Source organism: Marmota flaviventris, chromosome X, assembly GCF_047511675.1.
Source record: "Marmota flaviventris isolate mMarFla1 chromosome X, mMarFla1.hap1, whole genome shotgun sequence".
Taxonomy (NCBI): Eukaryota; Metazoa; Chordata; class Mammalia; order Rodentia; family Sciuridae; genus Marmota; species Marmota flaviventris.
Window position 1 is genome coordinate 33,746,424 of NC_092518.1, and position 25,408 is coordinate 33,771,831.

At 35.7% G+C, this 25,408-nt stretch overlaps 1 protein-coding gene across 3 annotated transcripts in view; it reads left to right on the forward strand.

Annotated features, from left to right (window-relative positions):
* Usp9x (ubiquitin specific peptidase 9 X-linked) overlaps positions 1-25,408 on the forward strand; it is a 109,630-nt gene that overhangs the window by 19,588 nt on the left and 64,634 nt on the right. For all 3 annotated transcript variants that reach the window (XM_071606465.1, XM_027927263.3, XM_071606466.1), the window contains exons 2-11: positions 7,749-8,002; positions 10,938-11,083; positions 12,667-12,746; positions 13,830-13,942; positions 15,824-16,042; positions 19,804-19,919; positions 20,119-20,370; positions 20,447-20,585; positions 21,565-21,717; positions 22,576-22,680. In XM_071606465.1, the coding sequence (XP_071462566.1) occupies positions 7,907-8,002; positions 10,938-11,083; positions 12,667-12,746; positions 13,830-13,942; positions 15,824-16,042; positions 19,804-19,919; positions 20,119-20,370; positions 20,447-20,585; positions 21,565-21,717; positions 22,576-22,680 (1,419 nt within the window). In that variant the 5' untranslated portion in view covers positions 7,749-7,906. The remainder of the gene's footprint in view (positions 1-7,748; positions 8,003-10,937; positions 11,084-12,666; positions 12,747-13,829; positions 13,943-15,823; positions 16,043-19,803; positions 19,920-20,118; positions 20,371-20,446; positions 20,586-21,564; positions 21,718-22,575; positions 22,681-25,408) is intronic.

Below are 25,408 nucleotides of genomic sequence, written 5' to 3' on the forward strand. Positions count from 1 at the left end.
TTATTTGCTTGTTTATTTGGTGACTGCCTAAGTGATCTTAAATTCTATCTAAACCCCTACCCACCACCATTATGCAGGCTCTGATGTTCTTCAGAGGGCATAACCTTAGTCCTGTACATAGTAACCACCTTAGGGTGGGAATGGTTTTAGTTTAGCAAGGCTTTCTTGGTAAGTTCCTGTCTTAGGGCAGGTCTGCCCCATTGACATGCTGTTAGCCTCTTCTAATTGCTGCCTGGTTGCTGTATTGTTTTACATGATGCCTTGGGATATAAATTGCCCCATAGTCTGATTCTATGAAATTCTCATGTTTTGGGGGGATAAATTACCACACCAGTGCTGGAAGTTTATTTTGACCTCAGGAAAGTTATACTTAGCTCTCTGTTTCCCTGGTTCTCTCTGGTAAACTGAATCACCCCCCCCCCCCCTTTAAACCAAGCAGAGTCAGTTTACTTCGAGAACTTTAGAGTTTTCTATTCTTACAGGTAGCCTTTTCCCCTGGCAAAAACTTTCAGAATTGGTGCAGGATGGTAGCTCATTTCTCTAACTGCCCTGCTTCTTGAGCAGGGTGCTGAGTGGAAGCAGCAGCCTCTGGTCTTCTCAGCTTATCTCCTGTCTTAGAACCTTGGCTCTGTGGGTGAGGTGGGGTGATGGCCATCAGGACTGCAGTATTCTTGGTTTGCTGCACCCAGGGTTGATCTTCTGCCCCAACAAGTACTTCCTGGATGGGAAAAATAAGAACCCCAGGCTTTTCAGCCACTCCTGGCTTGCACTGGAGGCTCTGCAGTTGGGGGTGATGGATGAGAAATGCTGGTTACCTTCCTCTACAGGGGGAGATACCACCAACTGGGAGGGAGGAGCCCAGAATTCTGGTACTAATCTGAAGTGGAGCTTCTGTCCTGCTGAGCTGGTTTACGTGCCAGGCTGTGTTCTAACTTTAATATATGGTAGGTTTTCTTGATTAAAAGTTTCTTGCCTTCCTGTATGTCCTTAGGACAATTTCTAGAGACTTTAAATGTTTTTATTTAATTTTTTTTAAAACCTGTTATGGTTTCACTGGGGAAATTGCCCATAGAGCTTCTGATGCCACCATTCCAAAAGTCATTTTTTTAAAAAAATATTTATTTAGTTTTAGGTGGACACAGTATCTTTATTTTATTTTTATGTGGTGCTGAGAATCGAACCCAGTGCCTTGCGCATGCCAGGTGAGCGCACTACCATTTGAGCCACATCCCCAGCCTCCCAAAAGTCATTTTTTAAGCTGAATCCCAGCGGGTCGCTCAGGAGGCTGAGGCAGGAGGATCATGCATGGGTTCAAACTCAGCCTCAGCAACAGTGAGGCGCTAAGCAACTCAGTGAGATCTTGTCTCTAAAATAATATACAAAATAGGGATGAGGATGTGACTCAGTGGTCCAGTGCCCCGGAGTTCAATCCCTGGTACCAAAAAAAAAAGAAAACCTCTCCAAAAGTCATTTTTAATTTAAATTTTATTCAAATTGACCACTTAAAAATTCCTGTTTGAGAATGCCTTGGAAAAATTGCTTAAAGTTTTTGAATCTTTTTAAGCATTAAAGCTTCTAGTACCCTAATTGTGTACACATTACTTGATAGACTTCAGGATGGACAAGTTTTGAATAGGAGTATTTGGCCAATTAGCAAGCATTTCTAAATGAATAAATTTCTGCTGCCATAAAGAATTTTGAGCTCAGGATACAGTTCTGTGACTGTATGACTTCTAGGAAATTAGCCCTAGGAAATAGCTACAGATATATACAGTGATCAAGTGGCAAAAATTAGGGGTGGATTTAAAAAAAAAATTAATGTTGGAAACAGAATATGAACATTTAGTTCAAGTAACATTAGAATTTAACAAAGATTAATTGGACATCTTCATTTGCATTTTCTGGATTATTGATTGGAGGTGGTGAAGCTGTCTAGAACTAGTGTGGGGTGGGGGCCTTGCTTAATATAGTTGCCTTCACTTTCTTTGTGTCTAATTTAACATAATGTAGATAAGAATGGTAACTTCTATACCCATGATGATAGCAGTGCTGGTGGAGCTAAGGGAAACACTTCTTTAAGAAGGAAGGTTTCATTTTAAAATTACTTAGGGATAGATATTTAGGTTTCTGGCTGTGGATGGCAGCTATTTTAAAATGGTGCATTTCAGACAACTTAATATGAATTCTTATCTGTCTATTAAACTGTTAATTTTTTAAAGATTTTTTTTGAAGTTGTAGATGGGCACAATCCCTTCATTTTATTTATTTGGTGCTGAGGATCAAACCTAGTGCTTCACGCATGCAAGACAAGTGCTCTACCACCGAGCCACAACCCCAGCCTTGAACTGTTAATTTTATAATGTGATTTTTGATTATGCCATTTCTTGGGAATATAGCTAATTGTGTTTTAAAAGAATACTTAACATGGGAAAATCACATTAAGTGAAAAATTCAGTTTTGTGAAATATTTCTGTATCAAAAATATTTGATACAGTTTACCTCCAGGGTGGGGATGTTTATGAGATTAATGGTAGTTTGTTCCCCCTTACTTATTTTCAACATTATTAATGTACAGTGTGGTGGTTCACACTGGGTAAGTGGAGCTTGTACTGCCTGGGCTTATCCTGGAAATACCATTTTGACAGCTTCCTTTCTGCCCTAGTTTCATTTCATTTCTCCCTCTCCCTTTCCTTTCCTTCTTTTGGATTGTACTTGGGAATGTTCTCATTGAGCTACAGCAACAGCCTTTTTTATTTTGAAACAGGGTCTTGCTAAGTTGCTCAGGCTGGCCTTCAAGTTGAGTTACTCCTGCCTCAGCCTCTCTGGTTGCTATGCACCAGCATGCCCAGCTTGCCTCAGTTTCTGAGGATTAGATGTCTTGAGTGGAATAGTGCCTGATACATAGTAAACACTCAAATTTTAACTATTAATAAGGAAAATTTTATTTAAAATTTGAAGTGTGTCAACCTGGTAGCAATAGTTTTGAAATAGAGGAATGGGAGAAAAGTTGAAAAATTGAAGGCTAATTGTGAATTCATTATTTTTATTTTGTATTGTGCTTCATAAAGTGTTTGGGTTTGGGCAATTTCTCTGTGTGTCAAGCCTGCAATACCTTATATCCTTTCTTGTATGGAAAAACTATTATGTAGGATACTTTTTCTTTAAGATAATATGTAAACTGCCTTTAAAAGCATATTGAATCTTTCATAGCCGTAAAAACCTAAAATTCAAAATGGTGTAAATACTCTTGGCTTAAAAATAAATATTTTCGTACTGTAAAATGGTTATTTTGAAAGTTTAGTGCTTAAAAGATGTGTCTTACTGGATTATAGCAAAGATGAAACAATTTATTGTACATTTTTACATTAAAATTTTAAGTAGGCCTATTTAAGTTGCTAGCGAAGTCAGTTCTACAAAGTTTAAAATGTTTTGTCATTTACCATGTGTTAAGAGTATCAGCTCAGTGAGACCCTGTCTCTAAATAAAATATAAAAAAAGGCTGGAGATGTTGTTCAGTGGTTAGCGCCCATGGGCTCAACCTCTGGTAACCCCTCCCCCTCAAAAAAACAAAACATAAAACAACTTTAGGCTCAACCTTATCTAGGTAAAGGTGGTGCTTTTCTCAATGTGAAAGACATTATACCCTGGTGTGGTGGTGCATTTCTGTAATTCCAGCAACTTGGGAGCCTGAGGTAGAAGGATCACAAGATCATTGCTAGCATGAGCAACTTAATAAAAATCCTGTTTCAAAATAAAAAGGACTGGGGAATATAGCTCAGTGTAGCTCAGCACCACCCTTCCCCCCCAGCCCCCCTCCCCCCAAAAAGGTTGGAGTGTTAAGTTTGAATATGAAATAAATGCAGTGTATCCCAAATGCAGTCTCATATTACTGGTTTGGTTGTTACTTTGTATTGCAGAAAATTTAAGATACTTTCTGCTTAATGAGGTTTTTTCTTTAAACTTCATGCAGTAAAATTTCACATTGTGGGCTGGGGCTATAGCTCAGTGGCAGAGCACTTGCCTAGCATGTGTGAGGCACTGGGTTTGATCCTCAGCACCACATAAAAAATAAATAAAGGCATTCTGACCATCTACAGCTACCTAAAGAGAGAATTTTAATATTTATTTTTTAGTTTTCGGCAGACACAACATCTTTGTTTGTATGTGGTGCTGAGGATCGAACCCAGGCTGCATGCATGCCAGGCGAGCGCACTACCACTTGAGCCACATCCCCAGCCCCTATTTTCCTCTTAAGGTAGTAGAATTGTAGAATATCTGTGGTAAAGTTTTTATATCCCATCAAAAATTTCCAAATTGATTCTGAAAACATTTTCAAATTCACTCCCCAAATATTCAGAAACCTTACAAAGTACATTTTAGAAGGGAAAAGAAAATTATATTTTAAAAGTTTTATTATGTGCTTGGTATTTGTGAGACACCATTATAATTCTCAAGGCATTTTTTTTTGTGATTAACTGTCTTAATTTTAAAGAGGTAGAAAAAGAGAGGATGTTACTGGCATTTAAGATAGGCAGATTATAAGCGTCGTAGGTAGGGTTTTGAACAAGAGTTATGTTAAATGTAGGAATTATTTTTAATTGTTGCATACTTACTTCTTGGTCCTTAGCTTGCAACCTAGTATGCTGAGGGAAAGTTATCAAATTATTGCATGGTGGTATGCTGAGTCCTGACACACCTGCCCAGCAATGTGGAACTCTTAGTATCACCCACTGAAGAAGTGTATGTAGTGGAATAATGAACACAGATTGGGGGACAAGAGGAAGATATTGCAACAAACTTGAAGTAAAGAAAGATGTATGAATGAAATTAACCCTCTGTTCCTCCTGATGGACAGAATCACAGTCTCTGGGACAGGAGTCCCCTTTGTAGTAAAACAACTTTTTCCTTTTTCTCAAAGGGAAATAAGGGGAGGGGGGCGGGATTATGAGTTAGCTGACATTTTTCACAATTGCTAATGAGGTTGATAACGTAGGGTAGTGTAGCAGTTAAGAATTACTTAGTGGCAAAATGGGTTGGAAATTTATTTTGCCACTAAGTAATGCTGTAGGGAGCTTATTTCCACTCTTTACTCATCTATAGAGGGATGAGAATAGGTCCTATTGTAAATACATGTGAGGTTTAAAGTGCTTCAGACAATGCGTAATGTGAAAAGGTTTATTTTAAAGTTGTCTATTTCATGTGTTTATTGGTTGCTTGTATTTCTGAGACTTTATATCCTTTTTTTTTTAACTGCCTTTTTGTAATGTCTTTGGCATAAAATATTTTACTTTTTTTTACTGTGTTGGGATCAAATCCAGGGCATCCAGTGTCCTAGGCAAACATTCTACCTCTAACTGCATCTCCAGCCCTTACTTTTGATTTTTACAGAAACCAATCTCAATTTTCTCCCTGATGTCTTTGAATTTTGCTTAGAGGAAGGTGTATCTTAAAATTGAACTTCTGTGTGTTTTTTAAATAAGTTTTAAACATGTTCTCTAATTTATAGTTTTCCTGTTTACATTTTCCATTAACCTACCTACAATTCATTGTTTTTGTATGGTATAAGATATGCTTGTTTTGAAAATGAGAGAAACCTTGAAGTGGAAGAAGTCATATAGTCAGATCTGAATTAGAGTTGGCTCTACATAATGTGGACCAGTCCTTGCAGATCTTATTTTTGACTCCATAAAATGGGGATGATGATAATACCCACTTTTCTGTACTGCGTAGACTGGGTGTGAGAATCGGTGAGGCATAGTAGGACATGTAGTGGAAACCACTTTATAGATCTGACATTCCGTACACCTAAGTACCTCGTGATAAATACTTGGGTATTAATATTACGAAAGCAGATGAGCCCTAGGTATGTTTTATATACATGTTTTAAATTTGGTCTTGAGTATCTTGGCAAGGTTGTGATTAGAAAACATAGAAATGAAACTTTGCAATGTTTGTGGCTAATTTCTCTCAGTCTCAGTATTAGTCAGCTTTTTCATCATTGCAACCAAAATACCCGATAAGAACAACTTAGAGGAAGAAAAGGTTATGTTGCCTCAGTTTTAGAGGTTCAGTCCATGGACCAGTGATCTGTTGCTTTGGGCACAAAGTGAGGCAGCAGCATGGACAAAGGGAGCCACAGAGGAGCAATGCTCCACTCATTCCTGGCGTCCAGGAAGCAGAGAAAGGGGAACGGGTCACAGGGAAGATGCACCTTTCCAGGGCATGCCCCCAGTGACCCACCTTGTCCAGCCATGCCACAGTTACCACCCAGTCAGCCTACTCAGACTAGTTATCTTTTGTAATTTGATGATTTTGCCTCTGAAAATTCCTGTATTTACACAGGAGCTTTTGGGGGACACCTCATTCAAACCATAATATCTCTTATAGCCAGTAAGTTAGAACCTTGACTGTGGGTTAAGTGATTATATTTCAATTTTTAGGCATACATGGACTGTTCTGGGCAAAAATATGAGGTGTGGTCACCTTACTTCTAACCAAGTACTTATAATCAATCAAGTAATAAGTTTCTCCATCTAGTGGCACAGTGAAATCAATCACAGGAAAGAAATGATGTGATTTATTCCATCTAGAGAGGAACCTGGGCATCAGTGTTATTAAAATACCTCAGGTGATTTTACTATTTAGCTAAATATGGAATTCACTGGTCTAATGAATATACAATTGAGGATTTGGTAGTATTCTCCTATGTACTTTTGGTAGGTTGCAAAGATTTGCTTAAAATTAGGATTTCCTTAAAATGAGGTGTGGTTTATAGCCCTGCAGGGCTTCAGGACTCCCTGTGGTTTCAACCTTGCCAACGTTGTAGAGCTAAAGTCACTTGATGTTCACTTGTATTGAAATAGTTTGCCTTTTCCTAAGAAGTCCCCCAAAGAGTGGTTTTTTTTTTTGTTTTTTTTTTGGTTTGGGAGTGGGGTGGGCTTAATCAACAGAAATTTGCTATCTTAAAATTCTGGAGGTTGGCAACCAGAGATATGAAAAATTGAGCTCTATATATGTAATAAGAGTTGTAATGCATTCCGCTGTTTTAGGTTGGAAGTCCAGGATCATGGTGTCAGATTTTATGTTTTCTGAAGTCTCTGCTTGGCTTGCAGATGGTCTCCTTTTTGCTGCATTCATGTAGTCTTTCCTTTGTATGTGCACACTCTTGGAGTTTTCTTCCCAAAGCATGAAAAGCTTATGTTAAAACTACTTCTAAGGGATGGAGGTGTAGAGCACAGTGGTAGAGCACTTGCCTAGCATGTGAGAGGCCCCCCTGGTTCAGTTCTCAGCACTGCAAAAGAAACTAAAAACAATCATGATCTCCTAGTATCAATGATAAGTGTTAGATGTGCAGTTTTTCCCGAAATGTTTTTAAAAAATCTTGTTTTTGCTTTCTCTTACACACATTTTTGTGGTATATTTAAGGCATTGGCAAATTGAGGACAGATAGTTTGTTACTCCATAATAATCAAGTGGCAACTAAGTAAGTGCCTTGCTACTATGTTTGGAGTCAGGTTTAGATGAAAACTGAAATATTACATACTAAAGCTATTATTTTTAATATATTTTGATGTGCCATTATCAGTTTAAGTTGAATGTGGTATGAAACTTGAGCTTTTTACTTTTCTCTTTCATTTAGATAGCCACCTTCTCCTGACCTGATTCATTTATTGGTGGTACTAAATTTGAACAGTTGTTTAATTCATGTTTTTTATAGCTAAAACAGTTTTTTCCCCTTCTACTTGTAGGTTATGCAATGGTCTCTGCAAGATGGTTTATTCTTGAATTGGAGCTTTTTAAGACTGACAAATGCTGGTACTTCATCTTGTATAAGTGGACTATAATTTCTTTTCTCAAGACAACTACATAAGCAGACAAAATTGCAAAGATCTGCCCTGTGTCGAGTATGACAGCCACGACTCGTGGCTCTCCAGTCGGAGGGAATGACAGCCAGGGCCAGGCTCCTGATGGACAGTCTCAGCCCCCCCTCCAACAGAATCAGGTAGGACATTGAAATTGTTATGTCTATTATATGATACTAATATGGTATGAAGCATGTTCTGAATGATTAGTGAAATAATCATAAGTTTTGTTTTAAAAGAAAAGTAAACAGGTCTTGCACAGTAATAAGAAAGCTCAACTGCTTTAGACAGTGCTGTTTGAGTATGTATTGTATTATTATAAACAACCATACCTAGAATTTGACAATTCTAGATTGTCAAATTTATTGAGGTATGGTTGTTTATAATAATGGGTGTGCATGCGAGCACGCACATGCACTGGAGATCAAACCCAGGGCCTGCTCATGCTCTGCCATTGAGCTAGCTATGCACCCCCACCAACTTTGATAATATCTTTTCATCCTTTTTATTATGTTTTTGTGTCTTAGGGCTTATGGTAGTATTTTCTTACTCATTTCTGATACTGTTAATTTGTGTTTTCTCCTGATTTTTCTAGGGGTTTATCAATCTCATTAAAAATCTCAGAAAACCAGCTTTTGGTGGGGCTTTGACCCCTCCCCCCAAGCTTTTACCCTTATCTCTGTTCTTTTGATTTCAGTCTGCTATACTTTTTCTCATTTCTTGAAATGGAAGTTTAGGTAATGGATTTCAGCTTTTTTTCCCTAATATACAGTTTTTATATTGGGGAGTTTTAAAACTGAATAAGGTGAGCACTAAGATTTGTGATATGCAGCTCAAATAGCATCTAGAGATAAATGAGTTGAAGTTGTTTGGGAGTCACAGACATACTGCTTATAGTTGGTATTTGGTTTTGTAGAATCTGTGTGAAATGTTTTAAGGCAAAAGTGTTTTATTGTACAATATATTTGTCATTTGGGGATAAGTTCTTACTGTCCAACTGTGACAGATTAGATCTTCTATCAGTAGTCTGATGGGACAGAGCTGCTTTCTCTCTGTCCTTCTCTGATATTTTAGAGAAATGTGCAGGTCAGGTGTCTCCCTAACAAATGTGCCAACTTTAAAAATTCCTTTTCCTCTCCAGTTCCCACTTTTAAGACATAAAATACAGACGTGTATGGTCATAGTTCTTGGACAGAGTTAAGTCTTTCCTGTGCCATAAATCTAATGGCCAGTGAAGATGCTAGAATGGAATTTGGGAACATATATGTTAGTGTTATAAAAAGAAATTGTTTATTCTCTCAGTTTAGTGATTATATTTCTAGTATCCAATCCTAAGCAAAAATGCAACATTTGTCATAAAAAGATTAATTATAGCTTTATTTGTTAGCAGCAAAAATTACAAGATAGTGAATGTCCCTTATGGTAATATTGTCTGGCCATTAATTTTTTATAGAATCTTAATTTAAAAAATTTACTACTCAGGTATTGAATTTAAGGGCACAGACATAAGCAGGTATAATCCCAATTTTATTAAAAATTTATACATGGATATAGACAGGCTTTATTTTGGCCCACAGATTACAGTGCAGTATCATTGATAGGTTCATATCTGGTGTGGTATTACAGATGTTTTTATTTTTATCTTTACATTTTCTGTGAGATATACGTATTTCATATATATTTAAAATATCACACATATACCAGGGGAAAGATTTCTTTCTTCTTTTTCAAACAACAAAAAAAGAAACAGGCTTCTAAAGTTATATACTTAAGTTATTTTTGTTGGTCTTCTAACATTTGAATTCTGTGCCTGGAGAGTCGCTTTGCGGCACCTGATGTGTTCTCCGGAACATCTTCAGTAAAAGTTTACCCTTCACTCGCTAATAGGCCATATAAGTTTATGTATAAACTTTGTAAGTAGACCATAATAAAGATATTAAGGTGGTATACCTGACTGAGCATTTATTTATGCAACTCTTGTTTATTATGTAACTATTCGGTAGGCACTTTGATGATAGTGAAAGAGGTGCCAGCCCTCTTTCTGAAAGGCCCATCAACCTACAGTGAGTAGAAAATTCAAGAAGTATGAGTAAAAATCATTTTAGAATTTAGGTTGATTTCATTTTTAAAGAGAAATACACCTACTCTCTAAATTTAGGAATAAGGGTCATGGGCTGGGGGTGTAGCTCTTGTAGCTAACATGTAAGAGGCCCTGGGTTGGATCTCTAGAACCACAGGAAGGACGCGGAGGAAGGAAAGAAGTAAAGAAAGAAAAAAGTAAAATATAGGTCATAAAAGTTCATTTACTTAGCCTCCCGAGTAGCTGGGATTACAGCTGCTCACCACTGTGCCTGACTAATTATTGTTTGATAATAGTTTGAGAATTCCATATTCACAGAAAAACACATTTTTCCCCTTTAAAAAAAAAAAAGTGGAAGTTGAAAATCAAACTTCTTTTTTTTTAAGATTCTTTTTTTTTTTTAAAGAGAAAGAGAGAATTTTTAATATTTATTTATTTTTTTTTAGTTTTTCGGCAGACACAACATCTTTGTATGTGGTGCTGAGGATCGAACCCTGGCCGCACGCATGCTAGGCGAGCGCGCTACCGCTTGAACCACATCCCCAGCCCGAAAATCAAACTTCTTAATCTATAATAGGTCTCATATTTATACCATAATTTCTGTATCATGATAGTGTTCATATAATGAAAAAGTATTAGTAGAGAGGCAGTATAAATTATGGGTAAAAGCACAAACTTTAAAATAGAGCTGGATTCAAGTCCTGACAACAGTTTGAGCTGTGTGACCTTAACTGAGCTTGTTTTCTTATCTATTAAATGACAGTAGAATAGATACTTCCTTGGGCTGTTGAGGATTAAGTAAAATTATTTTTAAAACACAGTAGCATAGAAGCCGCCTCTAACATTGTAAACTTTCAGTAATATTTTTAGTAAAAGTATGTAATTTTTATAAAATTTTTATATTTATAATACTAATCTCTGTTGGTGTTTATATTAATGGATATTGTACATATATTATAGAAACTTAAGTCTGAAATATTTAATTTTTAATCAAGACTTCGTCGCCTGATTCTTCCAATGAAAATTCCCCGGCAACTCCTCCAGATGAACAAGGTCAAGGTGATGCCCCACCACAGGTTGAAGATGAGGAACCTGCATTTCCACATACTGACTTGGCAAAGTTGGATGATATGATCAACAGGTGAGTTGGTTTTGTTTTTTAATGTTTGTAACATACGAGAAAGCTGGTTAGCTTTCTCAGCATTGTGTGTTGTAGTGGACAAGAAAAGAGTGAAGAAGAATATGACAGGTACCCACTGCCCACCTTCAGAGTCTCCACTTACTCATTGCTAAGTACTTTGTAAAACATGGTTTTAAGTGGATTTAATAAAGGGAATGAGAATATCAAAAGATTTTAGACCCATGACCACCCTAGCTAGTATGTTTTTGAAGAACTACCTGTACACCTTTTTTTTGAAAAGAATATTTTTAGCTGTGATGAACACTATATATTTATTTCTTTATGTGGTGCTGAGAATCAAACCCAGTGCCCCACACAAGCCAGGCTAGTGTTCTACCACTGAGCCACAACCCCAGCCCTACCTGTGTACTTTGTTTTCAAGGGTTTATGAAGCATGTTGGTTGTTGGATGACTTTAATAATTTTTCAGTGGCCCTGGGATAACCCAGGTCATGAGAAGACTGAGTTCATCAGTGCCTGCCCTTTATGAGCCCTCAAAAGTGAGGCTTTAAGCTTCTGTGAAGGGCAAGAAAAAGATTTTAAAAGGATAAAAGAATAGCATATTAAGGAAATCCACATGGGCATGATCTTCACTGGGCTGTGGGTTCAACACATGAGTGCCAGAAAGTTGTGATGCATTCCCCCCAGCCCCATAAAAAGGGAGTGTAACAAAAACACACAAACCCTATTATAGGCACTTGCTTTACTTTTCCCCCTTGTATTTTCACTTTTTGAAAATAAATCACTATTAAATGTCAGGGGACATAGAAATCCTTTGCATTAAAAAAAAAAAAAAATACCTGAACATATATTATTAAACATGTAACTATATCATGCAGGTAAATTTCTCTTTATCTTCTCCTTTCATACATCCAACCAAAAATTACTATTAGCGGTCCTTAAGGGAAGAAAAATACAAAGGATGTTTTAAAATGTAAACAAAATAATGACAGGTAATATACATTTGTTTCGTGGATTGTTTGGAAATGAAATGCCTTTTTTTAAAGTGTTGGAGTATTTGGGGATTCTGAAGAAGCCAGCTCTTAAAGCAGATTAAGGGATGGATGGAAGAAGGCTGGTCTTCTGGAGAGCAGAGAGAGAACAGGGCAGAGGGCTTCTGTGGAAACATGGAGACTGCGGACCCACAACTCACTTACCCTTCAGAAGAAGTGAATGAATTATGGTGAATTGAGGCCTAAATTAGTCCTTTGCCTCCTAATTTTTTTCTTCTTAGTGAGGAAGTTGAAGAGTGTCTCTGCTCTTCTGAATCTCAAAAGACTCTTTTTTGCCTTTTTTTTAGAATGATTTAGTTTCCTTCCCTCATTGCTTTTATTTTTACAATACCTTCAAAAATTGTAGAGACAACAGATGGTGCTTAGTCCAACAAAGCAGATTTTCTGCCCACCTTGCTGTTTTTAATATTTTAATGTTATTTTAGTATTAATATATTCATGGTAGGGTGAGTAATTATAATTACTAACTTATTTATAATGCCCTTTTTAGTGCACAGCCAATAAGTATCTTTTATTTCAAAAAAATTCTTAGGCCTCGATGGGTGGTTCCTGTTTTGCCGAAAGGGGAATTAGAAGTGCTTTTAGAAGCTGCTATTGATCTTAGTAAGAAAGGTAAGTTTTGATATTATGCTTTTTGTAATGGATACTACTAGATAGATTTTTTTCCCTTTATCTCCCGAAGACCTTGTTTTCCTGTTATAAAGATGTGCTGTGGCTTAGGATCAAGGCTCATAATCTTTGGACAGCCTTCAAGGGTATTTATGAATTGTCTAATAGACAAAATTTATGAATATTTATATTTCTAAGGAACAGATCTGTTACTTAGATTCATAAAGGGATTGTCACTCAAAGGTGAAAAAACCTTTATAATGTAGAGTCCTGTCCATTATTTCCCAATAGTATACACAAAATAACATTTTACTGTTAATTACTCTGTAGGTGATGGTATGAACTTCAGGTATAGCTAAGTGTGTATGTGTTTATCCTGAGCCATTTCCAGTCTCAGGACATGCATTATGTAAATTGACAAAGTATTTACATTTGCCCTCTGACTGATCTACTAAAATGACAGAATCAAGAAATGTGTTTGTCTTTGTACCTGGTACATCTTCTATGGTCATTTGAATAAAGATTGCCATTTCATTAATAGTGTTTTAAAAATAAACTATCTTGTTTACATGTGGTTTTAAAAAAAAAAAAACAAAAAACAAAAAACAGGTGTGATTTCCCCCCCTCCAAAAAAAGAAAAACACTTGGAAAAATAAGGTTCAATGTTAAATACATTAGAAGCCAATAAAAAGGGATTTTGTTTATATTCAGTTGTCTAGAAGTAAAAGCTTAGTGTTAATTATCTTTCATTTCAGTTGTTTGGTTTACTTTATGTGCAGTTTAATTCTCTTAGTGAAGAACTATTACAACACTAGGCACTTAATTTTTAGGTTATTGGAGATTAAGATTAAATGAAGTAAAACTTCATTTTTTGAAATACAGCTATGTGTATTAATCAATTTTAATGTTCCTGTAGTAAATTACTGAGATAATCAGATTATAAAGAGAAAAGTTATTTGATTCACAGTTGGTTCATAGTTATTTGATCCAATTGTAACCTTTTATCACTGAATATTGTAAAACAACCAGATAAATATTATGTTGCATTCTAATTTTCTCCCCCCCCCCCCCCCCCCCACCTTTTAGGCCTTGATGTTAAAAGTGAAGCCTGTCAGCGATTTTTTCGAGATGGGCTAACAATATCATTCACTAAAATCCTTACAGATGAAGCAGTGAGTGGATGGAAGTTTGAAATACATGTAAGTTGTTGCATATGACTTATATAATTTTGCCCAGTGATCCCCTTTTGGTTGGGAAGGAAGTACAGGGGTGTGTGTGTGGTTTATTTGGTTATGTATTTGGCTGGTTAATTAAAAAAGAGTAAAAATGAAACTTAGAATTTTGTAAAATATATTATTATTATTGCCTATTGAAGGCAGCATGGTCATTTAGAATGAGCTTGAGGTTTAGAATTAGAAAATGTGGGGTTCTCAAGTGCTTTGTGACCTTAGGCTACCACATTTCATTAAAAATATAATGTTGTCAGCCGAGTGCAATGGTACACACTTTTGAACCCAGCAGCTCAGGAGGCTGAAGCAGGAGGATCACAAGTTTGAGCCCAGCCTCAGCAACTTAGCAAGGCCTTAAGCAACTTAGTGTGAGACCCTCTGTCAAAGTAAAATAGTAAAAGGGTTTGGGGATATAGGTTAGTAGTAAAGCACTACTGGGTTCCATCCCCAGTAACACCAAAAAGAAAATGTGTTATTATCAATTATAAGATGCATCACTGTTTTATGTGCCATTAAGGAAGAAAAATACCCAAGAATGTAACACATGTTGAGGACAGCATAGAGGTAAATGAGATGAACTCAAGGGGATGGCAAAGAAGCATGTGTGTTTCAATCTTGCCACCTGGTGGAGGGAGGAAAAAAGACATCCTAAAGAATTAAATCGTATGCTGTTATTTTTTATAGTCTGAATTCAACAGACTTTTATTTTGGCAGTACTAGGAATTGAACTTGGGGCCTCATACATTGCTAGGCTAGTGCTCTGCCACTGAGATACATCCTCAGCCTCATAGTCTGAATTCAAATTACGGTTGTCATATTAAAATATAAACATTAAGTAGAGAATTTAAAATGGTTTTATGTTGGTGGTGTTCTCTATAACTAGCAAAGGCAAACAAATCATCCTCAAACACCTCATTAATCAATGATTATAAGATGGAGATTCTAAAGATCTCTAAAAAAAATAAAACAAGATATATCTTAGACTGATGAAATATTGTAATTACCCCAAGTCTGTTCCTTATTTGGCTATGGAAATGTCATAGATTATAAAGCAGATGATATTTTTTGTCATCTGTGAACTATTTCCCTACTATGACTATGGCATAGAAATTCTAACATCTTCTGATTTAACTAGAAATTGTGTCATTGAGGATAACAGATCTTCATCTTGGGTAATTGACATTATGTAGAGTTTTAGAATGGCTGCCTCTGAGTCAGGCATCATGGTACACTCCTATAAGCCCAGCTATTTGGGAAGCTGAGGCTGGAGGATGGCAAGTTTAAAGCCAGCCTGGGCAACATAAGGAGACCTGTCTCAAAATAAAAAGGGCTGGGATGTAGCTCAGTGGTATAGTCCTTGCTTAGAGTGTGTGAGGCCCTAGGTTCAATTCCCAGCAGTTAAATAAAAGAATAATGAGCCATTGACTCTTCATTGCGGCCTTGGGAATTTGGCAAGACCTTGTCTCAAAAAATAAAAAGTGCCGTAGCATAGTGGTAGAGCACCTCTGGATTCAGTCCCTACTATCAAGGGGAAAAAAGAGAGAATTGCTGCTGGTGGTATACAAATTCCAAAGAGGAAAGAATGGTAGTTTACCTCTTATGTGTGGACGTAGAGCAGGAATTGATAACCTAGGGCACCTATTTCATAGGAAATGGCTTTTCAAAGTAGATACCCTGTAAATTATGAAGTAAATAAATGCTATTTGTCATCTGGTAGTTTGATCCTAATACAAGTGAAATCAAACTATAATTCAGATGACTAGTATAGAAAAATGGAGAGTAAGATCATAAGGTATTTGTGTAAAAGTGCAGTGTTTTGATATTTTCAATCATCTTTCCCCCATATAACAGAGATGTATTATTAACAATACTCATCGCCTGGTGGAGCTATGTGTAGCAAAGTTGTCCCAAGACTGGTTTCCACTTCTAGAACTTCTTGCCATGGCCTTAAATCCTCATTGCAAATTTCATATCTACAATGGTACACGTCCATGCGAATCAGTTTCCTCAAGTGTTCAGTTGCCTGAAGATGAACTCTTCGCTCGTTCTCCAGACCCTCGATCACCAAAAGTGTGTTGGGTTTGTTATTTCCAAAATTAAATATTACAGTTGTTTTGGTCTGCCACAGAATTTGTAACCTGAACCTCTTAACGTGGCAAAGAGTTATTTCCCATTGCTCTTAGAGGGATTTTGCATTATTCCGTCTTTTGAATTCTTTGTTTTGTACCAAAGCTGTGCTCTGTCTTTTTTGTACTACTGGTAAGTTTTTCTGTGTTGAAATATATAGTCTGTCAAATTTGCTTTGAGACTTTAAATGAAAACATATGAAACTGGGAGCCTTTTTACATAGCCACAGCATTCTAGTTCAGTGCTTATGGCCATCTTTTAAAATTTTCTCTATGTAACTAGTCCTCATTGTTTTCTACTCAGCTTCTATGGAAGTAATCATAATTTGGGTTAATATGAAACAGACTGTTTTTCCTTTGTAATAAGAACAGAGTAGGATATTGTATTGAAAACCTCAGGTGTTGCTCTATAAGGCTCTTAACATTTTCTACATTCTAAGATTGTTTTACTCCAAAATCGAGTTTATCCTATAAATGCTTATACACACACACATACACAGGTTTATATTTTTTTCTTTACGTAAATGTAAATTTCCCATATCAGTGCAAACAGACTATATGCTTTTTACAAATGTGGGTCTTTTTTACTGTAAATTTTTTTAAAAATTAAAAAAAAAAAAACCTTTGTTTTATTTATGTGGTGCTAAGGATTGAATACAGAGCCCTGCACATGCCAGGCAAGTGCTCTACCGCTAAACCACAACCACATCCCCTTACTGTAAATTTTTAAAAATTATGTTTCTTTTAATTACTATCAATGATATTATTTTAGAATTTAGGGAGATGTTTGTAATATTGTGACTGTTAGGAAAATTTTCATTTTTCTGATCAGCCACAAAAATTTGAAGGCATGTACTTGGTTTATTTTGTTAGAAGCTGAAATCATTAAAAATATATTGAACTTGAGATGTTTTCTGATACTTCTCAGTTCATATTGTTGTCACTAGATGGCTTATTTTTCCTTGAGTAGATCAGATTAATATAAAAATAATTGCAGTCTTAATCAATTTTTATCTATACCTGTATTTTTAAATTTTCTGTTTTTTCTCAGTGGATCAATGATCTGCAAGTCTTAAAAGACTCAAGGAACAACTTGATTTAACATGGCTAGTACTTTTTTCTTTTTTAGAGTTATTAGATGTATCTTGAAGTCTAGTTCTTAAATAGCTCTCAGGGTACTTAGCCTTTTGAAGTCTTTAAAAGTATAAACTCTTTTTGAATGTAGCCAAAGTTATGGGTACTAAACCATGGAGAAACCTATTCTGTGGAGTTAAACCTGCTCAGTTACCTCCTACTGCAGTCAGAGAAATTTCATGTTTTCCACATTGTTAAATATGTCTTATCAACTTTTTGAAAATTGATTGAAAGATACATCGGGCAAAATTTTTAACTGTGTCCCTAGTTGGATGTAGGTACGGTGATATAAAGAAGAACCTGAAGGAAATGTAAACGTCCCCCTCCCTGACACCACCCACCTGCCCCTCCACCTGCCCCCGCCATGGTATAGGTTGAATATGAGTATCCTTGTCCTGCAAATGTTTCAGATTTCAGGTTTGCATGTGGCGATTTTTTGTTTTTTAATTTTGGATCCCCGGTTTGAAAATCTGAAGTGCATTATTGCTCAAAAGGTTTTAGATTTTGGATTTGGGGCTTTGGGATGCTGAGCCAGTAGTGGCAAAATAAGTAAAGATTTAAAAAAAAAAATAGTAGAAACTTGATAGGTTGAAGCAATAGTGTAGTTAAAACTACATTTAAAGAATATAACAAGGGTTGGGGCTGTAGCTCAGTGGTAAAGCCTTGCATGTGTGAGGCAGTAGGTTCATTCCTCAGCACCACATAAAATTAAAGATCCTGTGTGTTCATCTACAACCAAATATGTGTGTGTGTGTGTGTGTGTGTTTTAAAAATATAACGAATTATGGACTATGTGAATTTTTATTTAGGGTGAGTGGTCTGTCCTTGTCAGTGTTGAGAAGTTTGAGATAAGGAGGGCTCTTGTTTCCAGTTGCTAAAGCTATCTTAAGTACACTTCAGTTTAAAGTACACTTCAGTATTCCTAATTATGTAAACATTGCAGCTGAAGAAATATGGAAAGATTAGATTTTAACTAGTCTTTACTGTGAGCACACACGCTATCTTTATAACATTAGCATATCAGTCCAATAGTCTCATTCTTATTACTGAAAAAATAAGAATATATTACATAAAGAGCATGTACTAGACTGAGGTTGTAGTTCAGTGGTAGAGCGTTTGCCTGGCACAAGTGAGGCATTGGATTTGATCCTCAGCACTACATAAAATAAATAAAATAAAGGTATTGTGTCTAACTACAATTAAAACATTTTGTTTTAAAAAAGAGCATGTAATTTCTTATACTTACCGAATCCCAAAAATGTCTAATGAATTAAGTACTAAGAGTTTTAATTGTTTTGAATTAGTATTTTCAGACCAAATAAAAAGGAAAACTCCACATGAACTTGGATGGAAATGTGCTAGTAGACTTAGGGGAGAATGTAGTTGATTTAAACTATCAGCTACCATATTTTCTCTTTAAAACACACATGAACAATAAAAGCTATGGTATCATTTTCCCTTTTTCCTGGAAATTTTTTTCTAAGTAGAAATTATTTTTCCTTAAGGCTCAATAGAGTGCCTCTTTTCCTCCATGTTTTTCCCTCAGAGGCTTCTAAAATGTGGCTTCTTTGAAGAAGGCAAGATGTAAAATGTTGTCTTAGGTGCTTTAACCTTTAATATGTTAAAAGCTTTTACATATAAACATGGTTTTAGTTGTACAGCTATTGCCTGCCCCTGCTACATTGTACGTTGAGTCACCACTGTTCCTTAAAGAAGAGGATGAAAGACTATTATTGTATGGTGCTGCTTCTAAGATGAGGAGGACTAGATGCATTCTTAAAATTTAGCAAAAGGAACTGCAGGTATCATTAATCTCAGGGGCTCAGGGGTATTGGTATGTTGAGTTGGTGTTAGTTTTTTTGTGGTCCTAGGGATAGAAACCAGAGCCTTGCTCATGCAGGCAAGTACACTACCACCATGCCACATCCCTAGCACATCAAGGATTTGTTTGTTTTTAAATATTTTTTTAGATATTGATGGACTTTTATTTTATTCATTTATTTATATGTGATGCTAAGAATCGAACCCAGTACCTCACACATGCTAGGCAAGATCTCTACTACTGAGCCACAACCCCAGCCCCCAAGGATTAGTTTTTAATGGCCAGTTTGCTTTCAGGCTTTGAAATAATTATATTTATAGCAACTTTTTATTATCTACAATTACAATAAGAAATGGATTCAGAATTTATTATACTACGTTACTAAGTAGCTTTTTCTTGATTTATTAAATTTTGAAGTCTTTATGCTTTTAATGTAGAACATTTGCAGATATTTAGAATATACTCATTCTTTTATGTTGAGATTGCTGAAATAGAATCATGGCTTCTAATACCTGGTTGCTGGCTGTATGGTATGAGTAAAGAGCTGTGTCTCAGTGTACTTACTACTTCTCTTGCTCATATCTCAAGTGGGATGATGGAAAAAAATGCAGTATTCTGAGGTCTTTTCGAAGATGATTTGACATAATTTTGTTTTATTGAATTTACTATTTCTAGTATGTATCAGTCAAGGTAGTAGTTTTTCCCCCCTAAAAGCAGGAAGTTAACTTTTTTCATTAATTGTATTGCAGGGTTGGCTAGTGGATCTTCTCAACAAATTTGGCACTTTAAATGGGTTCCAGATACTGCATGATCGTTTTATTAATGGATCAGCATTAAATGTTCAAATAATTGCAGCCCTTATTAAGTAAGTTATATTTTAAGATGAATATTCAGTGTGACGCAGAAATTGTATTTTTATTGCTTGATTAAAAAATGGAGTTGTTCAAATGTGGGTTTTTCTTATGTTACTTGGATTTTTAAAAAATGTTATATACGTAGTCTTAGAATTTTATCTTAATAGATTATAAGGAATTAATACAGGAGTCTCGTCTTTTTTATTTCAGACCATTTGGACAATGCTATGAGTTTCTTACTCTTCATACAGTGAAAAAGTACTTTCTTCCAATAATAGAAATGGTTCCACAGTTTTTAGAAAACTTAACTGATGAAGAACTGAAAAAGGAAGCAAAGAACGAAGCCAAAAATGATGCCCTTTCAATGATTATTAAATCTTTGAAGAATTTAGCTTCAAGGGTTCCAGGACAAGAAGAAACTGTAAAAAACTTAGAAATATTTAGATTAAAAATGATACTTAGGTAAGTTATTTATCTCTTGAAGTAATCATGTGTGTGAATTTTGAGAATCATACTTATCGCTGAATTTCTCCTACAGATTATTGCAAATTTCTTCTTTCAATGGAAAGATGAATGCACTGAATGAAGTCAACAAGGTGATATCTAGTGTGTCATACTATACGCATCGGCATGGTAATCCTGAGGAGGAAGAGTGGCTCACAGCCGAACGAATGGCGGTAAGTCTTGTTCTTTTGTGTGTTCGGTGCTGAGATTGAACACAGGGCCTCAACATGTGCTGAGCAAGAACTCAACCACTGCATTATATCCACAGCCCTTTCTAAAAATTATTTTGAGTCTCAATAATTTACTTAGGCTGGCCTTGAATTTGTTGTTCTCTTCTTGCCTTAGCCTTCCAGATTGCTGGAATTAAAGGTATTTGCTACCAGACCAAGCATGATTCTTTTTTTAATAAACAAGAATCCACTTAAGATAAAATTAGTAATAGGAACTTTCTAAAGTAAACCCTAAAATTGGGAGGTGTTTTGATAGATGGATGTCTGATTTTGTGCATGTGATGTCCCTCTCAGCCTTGGGAAAGCAGGTGCCATGTCTGGCACAGAAAATAGCATTGAATGTATAGAAACTTTAGTGTTAATTTAACCTAGTCACATTTTTACTGTAGTTTAGGAAAATATCTATAATGGGTTAAAAATTGTTTTAACAGCCCTTTAACAGCTGAGAAGTGTAGTTCTATAGCACATTTTGGGCCTGACTACTACTTATTTTCAGTCAGCTGAATACTGTAAAGCCATGCGTTGTAGATTACTACCTTTTTTTTTTTTAAATCATGACCTGGTCCTTCATTGCTATGGATGCTGGATTTTTAAATAGAATGTCAATGAAGCAACCTAGCATAATGCTACTGGAACAGACAGTGGAAGGGGCAGACTTGATTCAGATTCTAATTCGAGCCACCTGCATACCCTTTTACTTTTCTGTAATAGGGTAATATATCCCCTCACTAGGTTCATTTAGAATATGACAGACCTGATCGATAAGCAGGTGCCATGTCTGGCACATGGTAATCAGTTTATAAAGTAAAAAATATATAAAGAGTGCCTTTTCACCCAAGATGAAAATAAAACTTCTTAAAAAAAAAATAAAGCCTGCATTTTGTAGTTTCTGCTTTTGAAGCACATTTTTAAATTTATTTAGGAATGGATACAGCAGAACAATATTTTATCCATAGTCTTGCGAGATAGTCTTCATCAACCACAGTATGTAGAGAAGCTGGAGAAGATTCTTCGTTTTGTCATCAAAGAAAAAGCTCTGACCTTGCAAGATCTTGATAATATCTGGGCAGCACAGGTAAGGAAATTTAGGGTGGGGGTTATTGTTTCTGAAAGAAGTTGCTTAAAATCTCAAATACAGCAGTCATGAATGGGACACAGGCTTGTGTTGTGTGACTTTTTGTACATTTAAATAGTTCCTACAGAAATCTTTCTAGAAAACTTTTAATAGCCATTAATATTTTAAAATGTAAAATATTCTATCAATTTGTATTTGGTAAAGTTTGGCATTTTGTAGGTGGTTTTAAATAAGATGCAAATAGTAAAGTAATAACATTATCTGGAAGAGCATAAGACAACTATAACTGATTACTTTGTAGATTTAGAAGGGGGCGGGAAAACTTCCAATATCAAGATAGTTATATCATTCAATTATTTACAAAGACCTGTAGTGATTATTCCTAAGGTCTTATAATTTATCAGGAGAATTGGAAAGTTTCAGAGATGTAAAAATGCATAAATCCTTCAATTATCTTAATGATAGATTTTTATTTGTAAGTCACTTTGGAAGCATTGTTGAGTGTTAGATGACAAAGCTTTGGGTTTTCTTAAGTCTGTAGAAATCAACAGAGTAGTTTTGCTTTTGAGTATTTTAGGTTCTGATTTTGGAATAGTATCATTAATGTGCCTTATTTTTTCCTATTTACAATATTATAATTGGTATGTTAAATTCAGTAAACTGTAATTGTCAAAGTACACGTTAACTGTGTGTATTCAGAAATTGAATTGCCAGATTTTAGACCTAAAGCATTTATGTTAGGAATTTTACATAACACAATTAAATGAAGGAGATGGAATAACTTGATAGTTACCAGCAGTTCATACTATTTTTCTATTGTTCACATTTTAATATGCTTGTGGTTTTATTTCTTACTAGGCGGGGAAACATGAAGCCATTGTAAAGAATGTACATGATCTATTGGCAAAATTAGCATGGGATTTTTCTCCTGAACAACTTGATCATCTTTTTGATTGCTTTAAGGTAATTGTTAACATATTACCACTTTATTTTAAATAGAATTGATTCATTAGATTGATATGTTGTTCTTAAATAAAAATACTTTCATAGAAATCTCATTAAACTGTCTCTGGTGTGAAGGACTTTGCCACTGTTTTCTTTTCCAATGAGGACTTCATGTTTTGCAATGGTAATCATAACTTACAAATAAGGAATGTCATTCTTTTTAAAACTCAGGTTATTATTTTGGGTTGTCCTCCCCTCATGGTGTATATTTTGGTAATAGGCTTAAGCAAACTATAGAGCTACAGGAAGGTTGATTACAGTAGAAAGGAAGGGTATGCAAATACCATGGTCCTGAGGACAAATGCCCAAGCTGCATGTGACTAAATGGAAATAGAATTCTTAAGGTAACCCAACACCCCTATAATCATATTTGCATCAGTGCCATCTTGTGCGTTTTAAGGCCATGTTGTGTAATAGTCTCTCATCAGTTGGTAGGGTTTGGTTTGTAAAATCCCAAGTGCTTAGTGAATTTGTTGAATAGAAGACCTGTCCGAGTGAGGTGGTGCACCCCTGTAATCCCAGAGGCTCAGGAGGCTGAGACAGGAGGATCACGAGTTCAAAGCCAGCCTCAACAAAAGTGAGGCTGTAAGCAACTCCATGAGACCTGTCTCTAAGTGAAATACAAAATAGGGCTGGGAATGTAGCTCAGTGGTAGAGTACTTGTATAACATGTGTGAGGCTCTGGGCTCAATCCTCAGCAGCACATAACAATAGATAATAAAATAAAGATATATATATCACTAGGTATGAAGCCTGGCAGTATGTATGTAAGCAGATTTCCCAGATGAATCCTAAGGATGTTAAAGTTGTAAATTAAAGCCTCATCCAAAAATCCACTTTGAAGGAATAAAGTATTGAGTGAATCTCTCATGCAGTTTTTAGTACCTTATTTTTATGTATTTCATACTTGTAGAGGTAAAACTTTATACATTTTCTCCTGTCCATTGAATTACATCAAGACTGCTGAGGAAAAACTGGAATTTGTTACCATGGGCACCCTACAGTTAATTTAGACTGTCATGGGTACCCTATAGTTAATTGCCATTCGTTTTTAATCTTGTGATGACTTCTAAAATGGTGGCACATGACCAGTGATGGCCATCATGGACTAAAGAGAGGAATTGGTTATTATTACATTCCCTGGATCCTCCTCAGGGTGGTCTAAATACAGTAAAGTCTAAATATAACAATCATGGTTTTTCCCTTGGCTAAAAAATTTTTATTTGGACGGGGGGGAAAGCATTTGTCATTTTGTAGCAAGCACATTTTGTTGCCCCTTTCCCCGGCCTTTTCTCTTTTTTTATGACGTTGATTAAATCTAGCAATTCTTATGGAATGTATCTCGAAAGTTTCTAGTACAGATGATTAAAGGAAGTGTGAAGTCTGGATCATTTTGTAGTTCTTCATAGATTGCAACCAAATGATCCAAACTTTCTTGGTTAGACTTTATAGGTCCTTGGCCCAGAGTCTGGTTTTTAAATGTTTGAGTTCTCAGAAAGTCTTTGTTCTTTAATACATCAGTTTACAGTTTCATCAAGGGTTTCATATCCTTGGCAGAACTTGTTTTTGATTATCTGTGTGTGAAAAGTTACCTTATGGTTATTAGTGTTTATGTCTTGGGTCGATAAAGAAATCAAGCATGTTTTCGGGTATTTTTGAGTTCTTCTCCTTATTTTTTTTGCTCAATGCCTGTTAAGTCTTTTTGTCTACCTTTTCCCCTATGGTGTTGTCTTTTTCTTACTGAATCATAGAAGTTTTTGGCATATTCTGAATGCTAGTTCTTGTCAGTTCAATAGTTAAAATTTCTCCCAGTTTGTGGTTGTCATTTTCAATCACCGTATGGTTTGTTTGGATGAACACATGTCCTTAATTTCTTCTTTTCATATTTAGTTATCTGAGTCCACATTTCTAAAAGATGAGCACATGAATACTTACAATGCCATTATCACCAAAAGAAATAACAATTTCTTTACATCATCAAGCAGTGTAAAATCTTACAGGTGTCTCACGTTATACTTGATTTTAGAAGTATGTTTGAGTCAGGATCCTAGTGTGGTATTTTTCTCTTCTTCTTTTTTAAAATTTTCTTATTTACAATATCTTTATTTTTTATTTTTATGTGGTGCTGAGAATCGAACTCAGTGCCTCACACATGCTAGGTGAGCATGCCACTACTTGAGCCACATCCCCAGCCCTTCTTCTTTTTTAATATTTATTTAGTTGTAGATGAACACACAGTATCTTTATTTTTATGTGGTGCTGAGGATCGAACCCAGTGCCTCACACATGTGAGGCAAGCACTTTACCAATGAGCTACAACCTCAGCCTGTGTGATATTTTTCTTTGTGAATAATTTAGACTTTGTCACAGACTCTTTTGTTTTCAAACATGTAATGCACATTGTTCTATCACCTTTTTGCATTCATTATGAAAATGTTGATATATGAATTTGTCTTTGCTCTCTTCTATAAAGTCACAAGTAGAGGGTCAAATCTTAATTCTCAACAGACTATCCGCCCCCCACCACTAGAGACACACACACACACGCAAGCAGTGTGGAAATAGTTATCACAGGAGGGTGGGGGTTGCTACTCATAGGACAGTCTCTACAACAAAGAAGTTTCCTGCTCAAAATGACAGTAATACTGAAGTTAGGAAACCCAAGGTAAGATGTTTAACTCTAAAA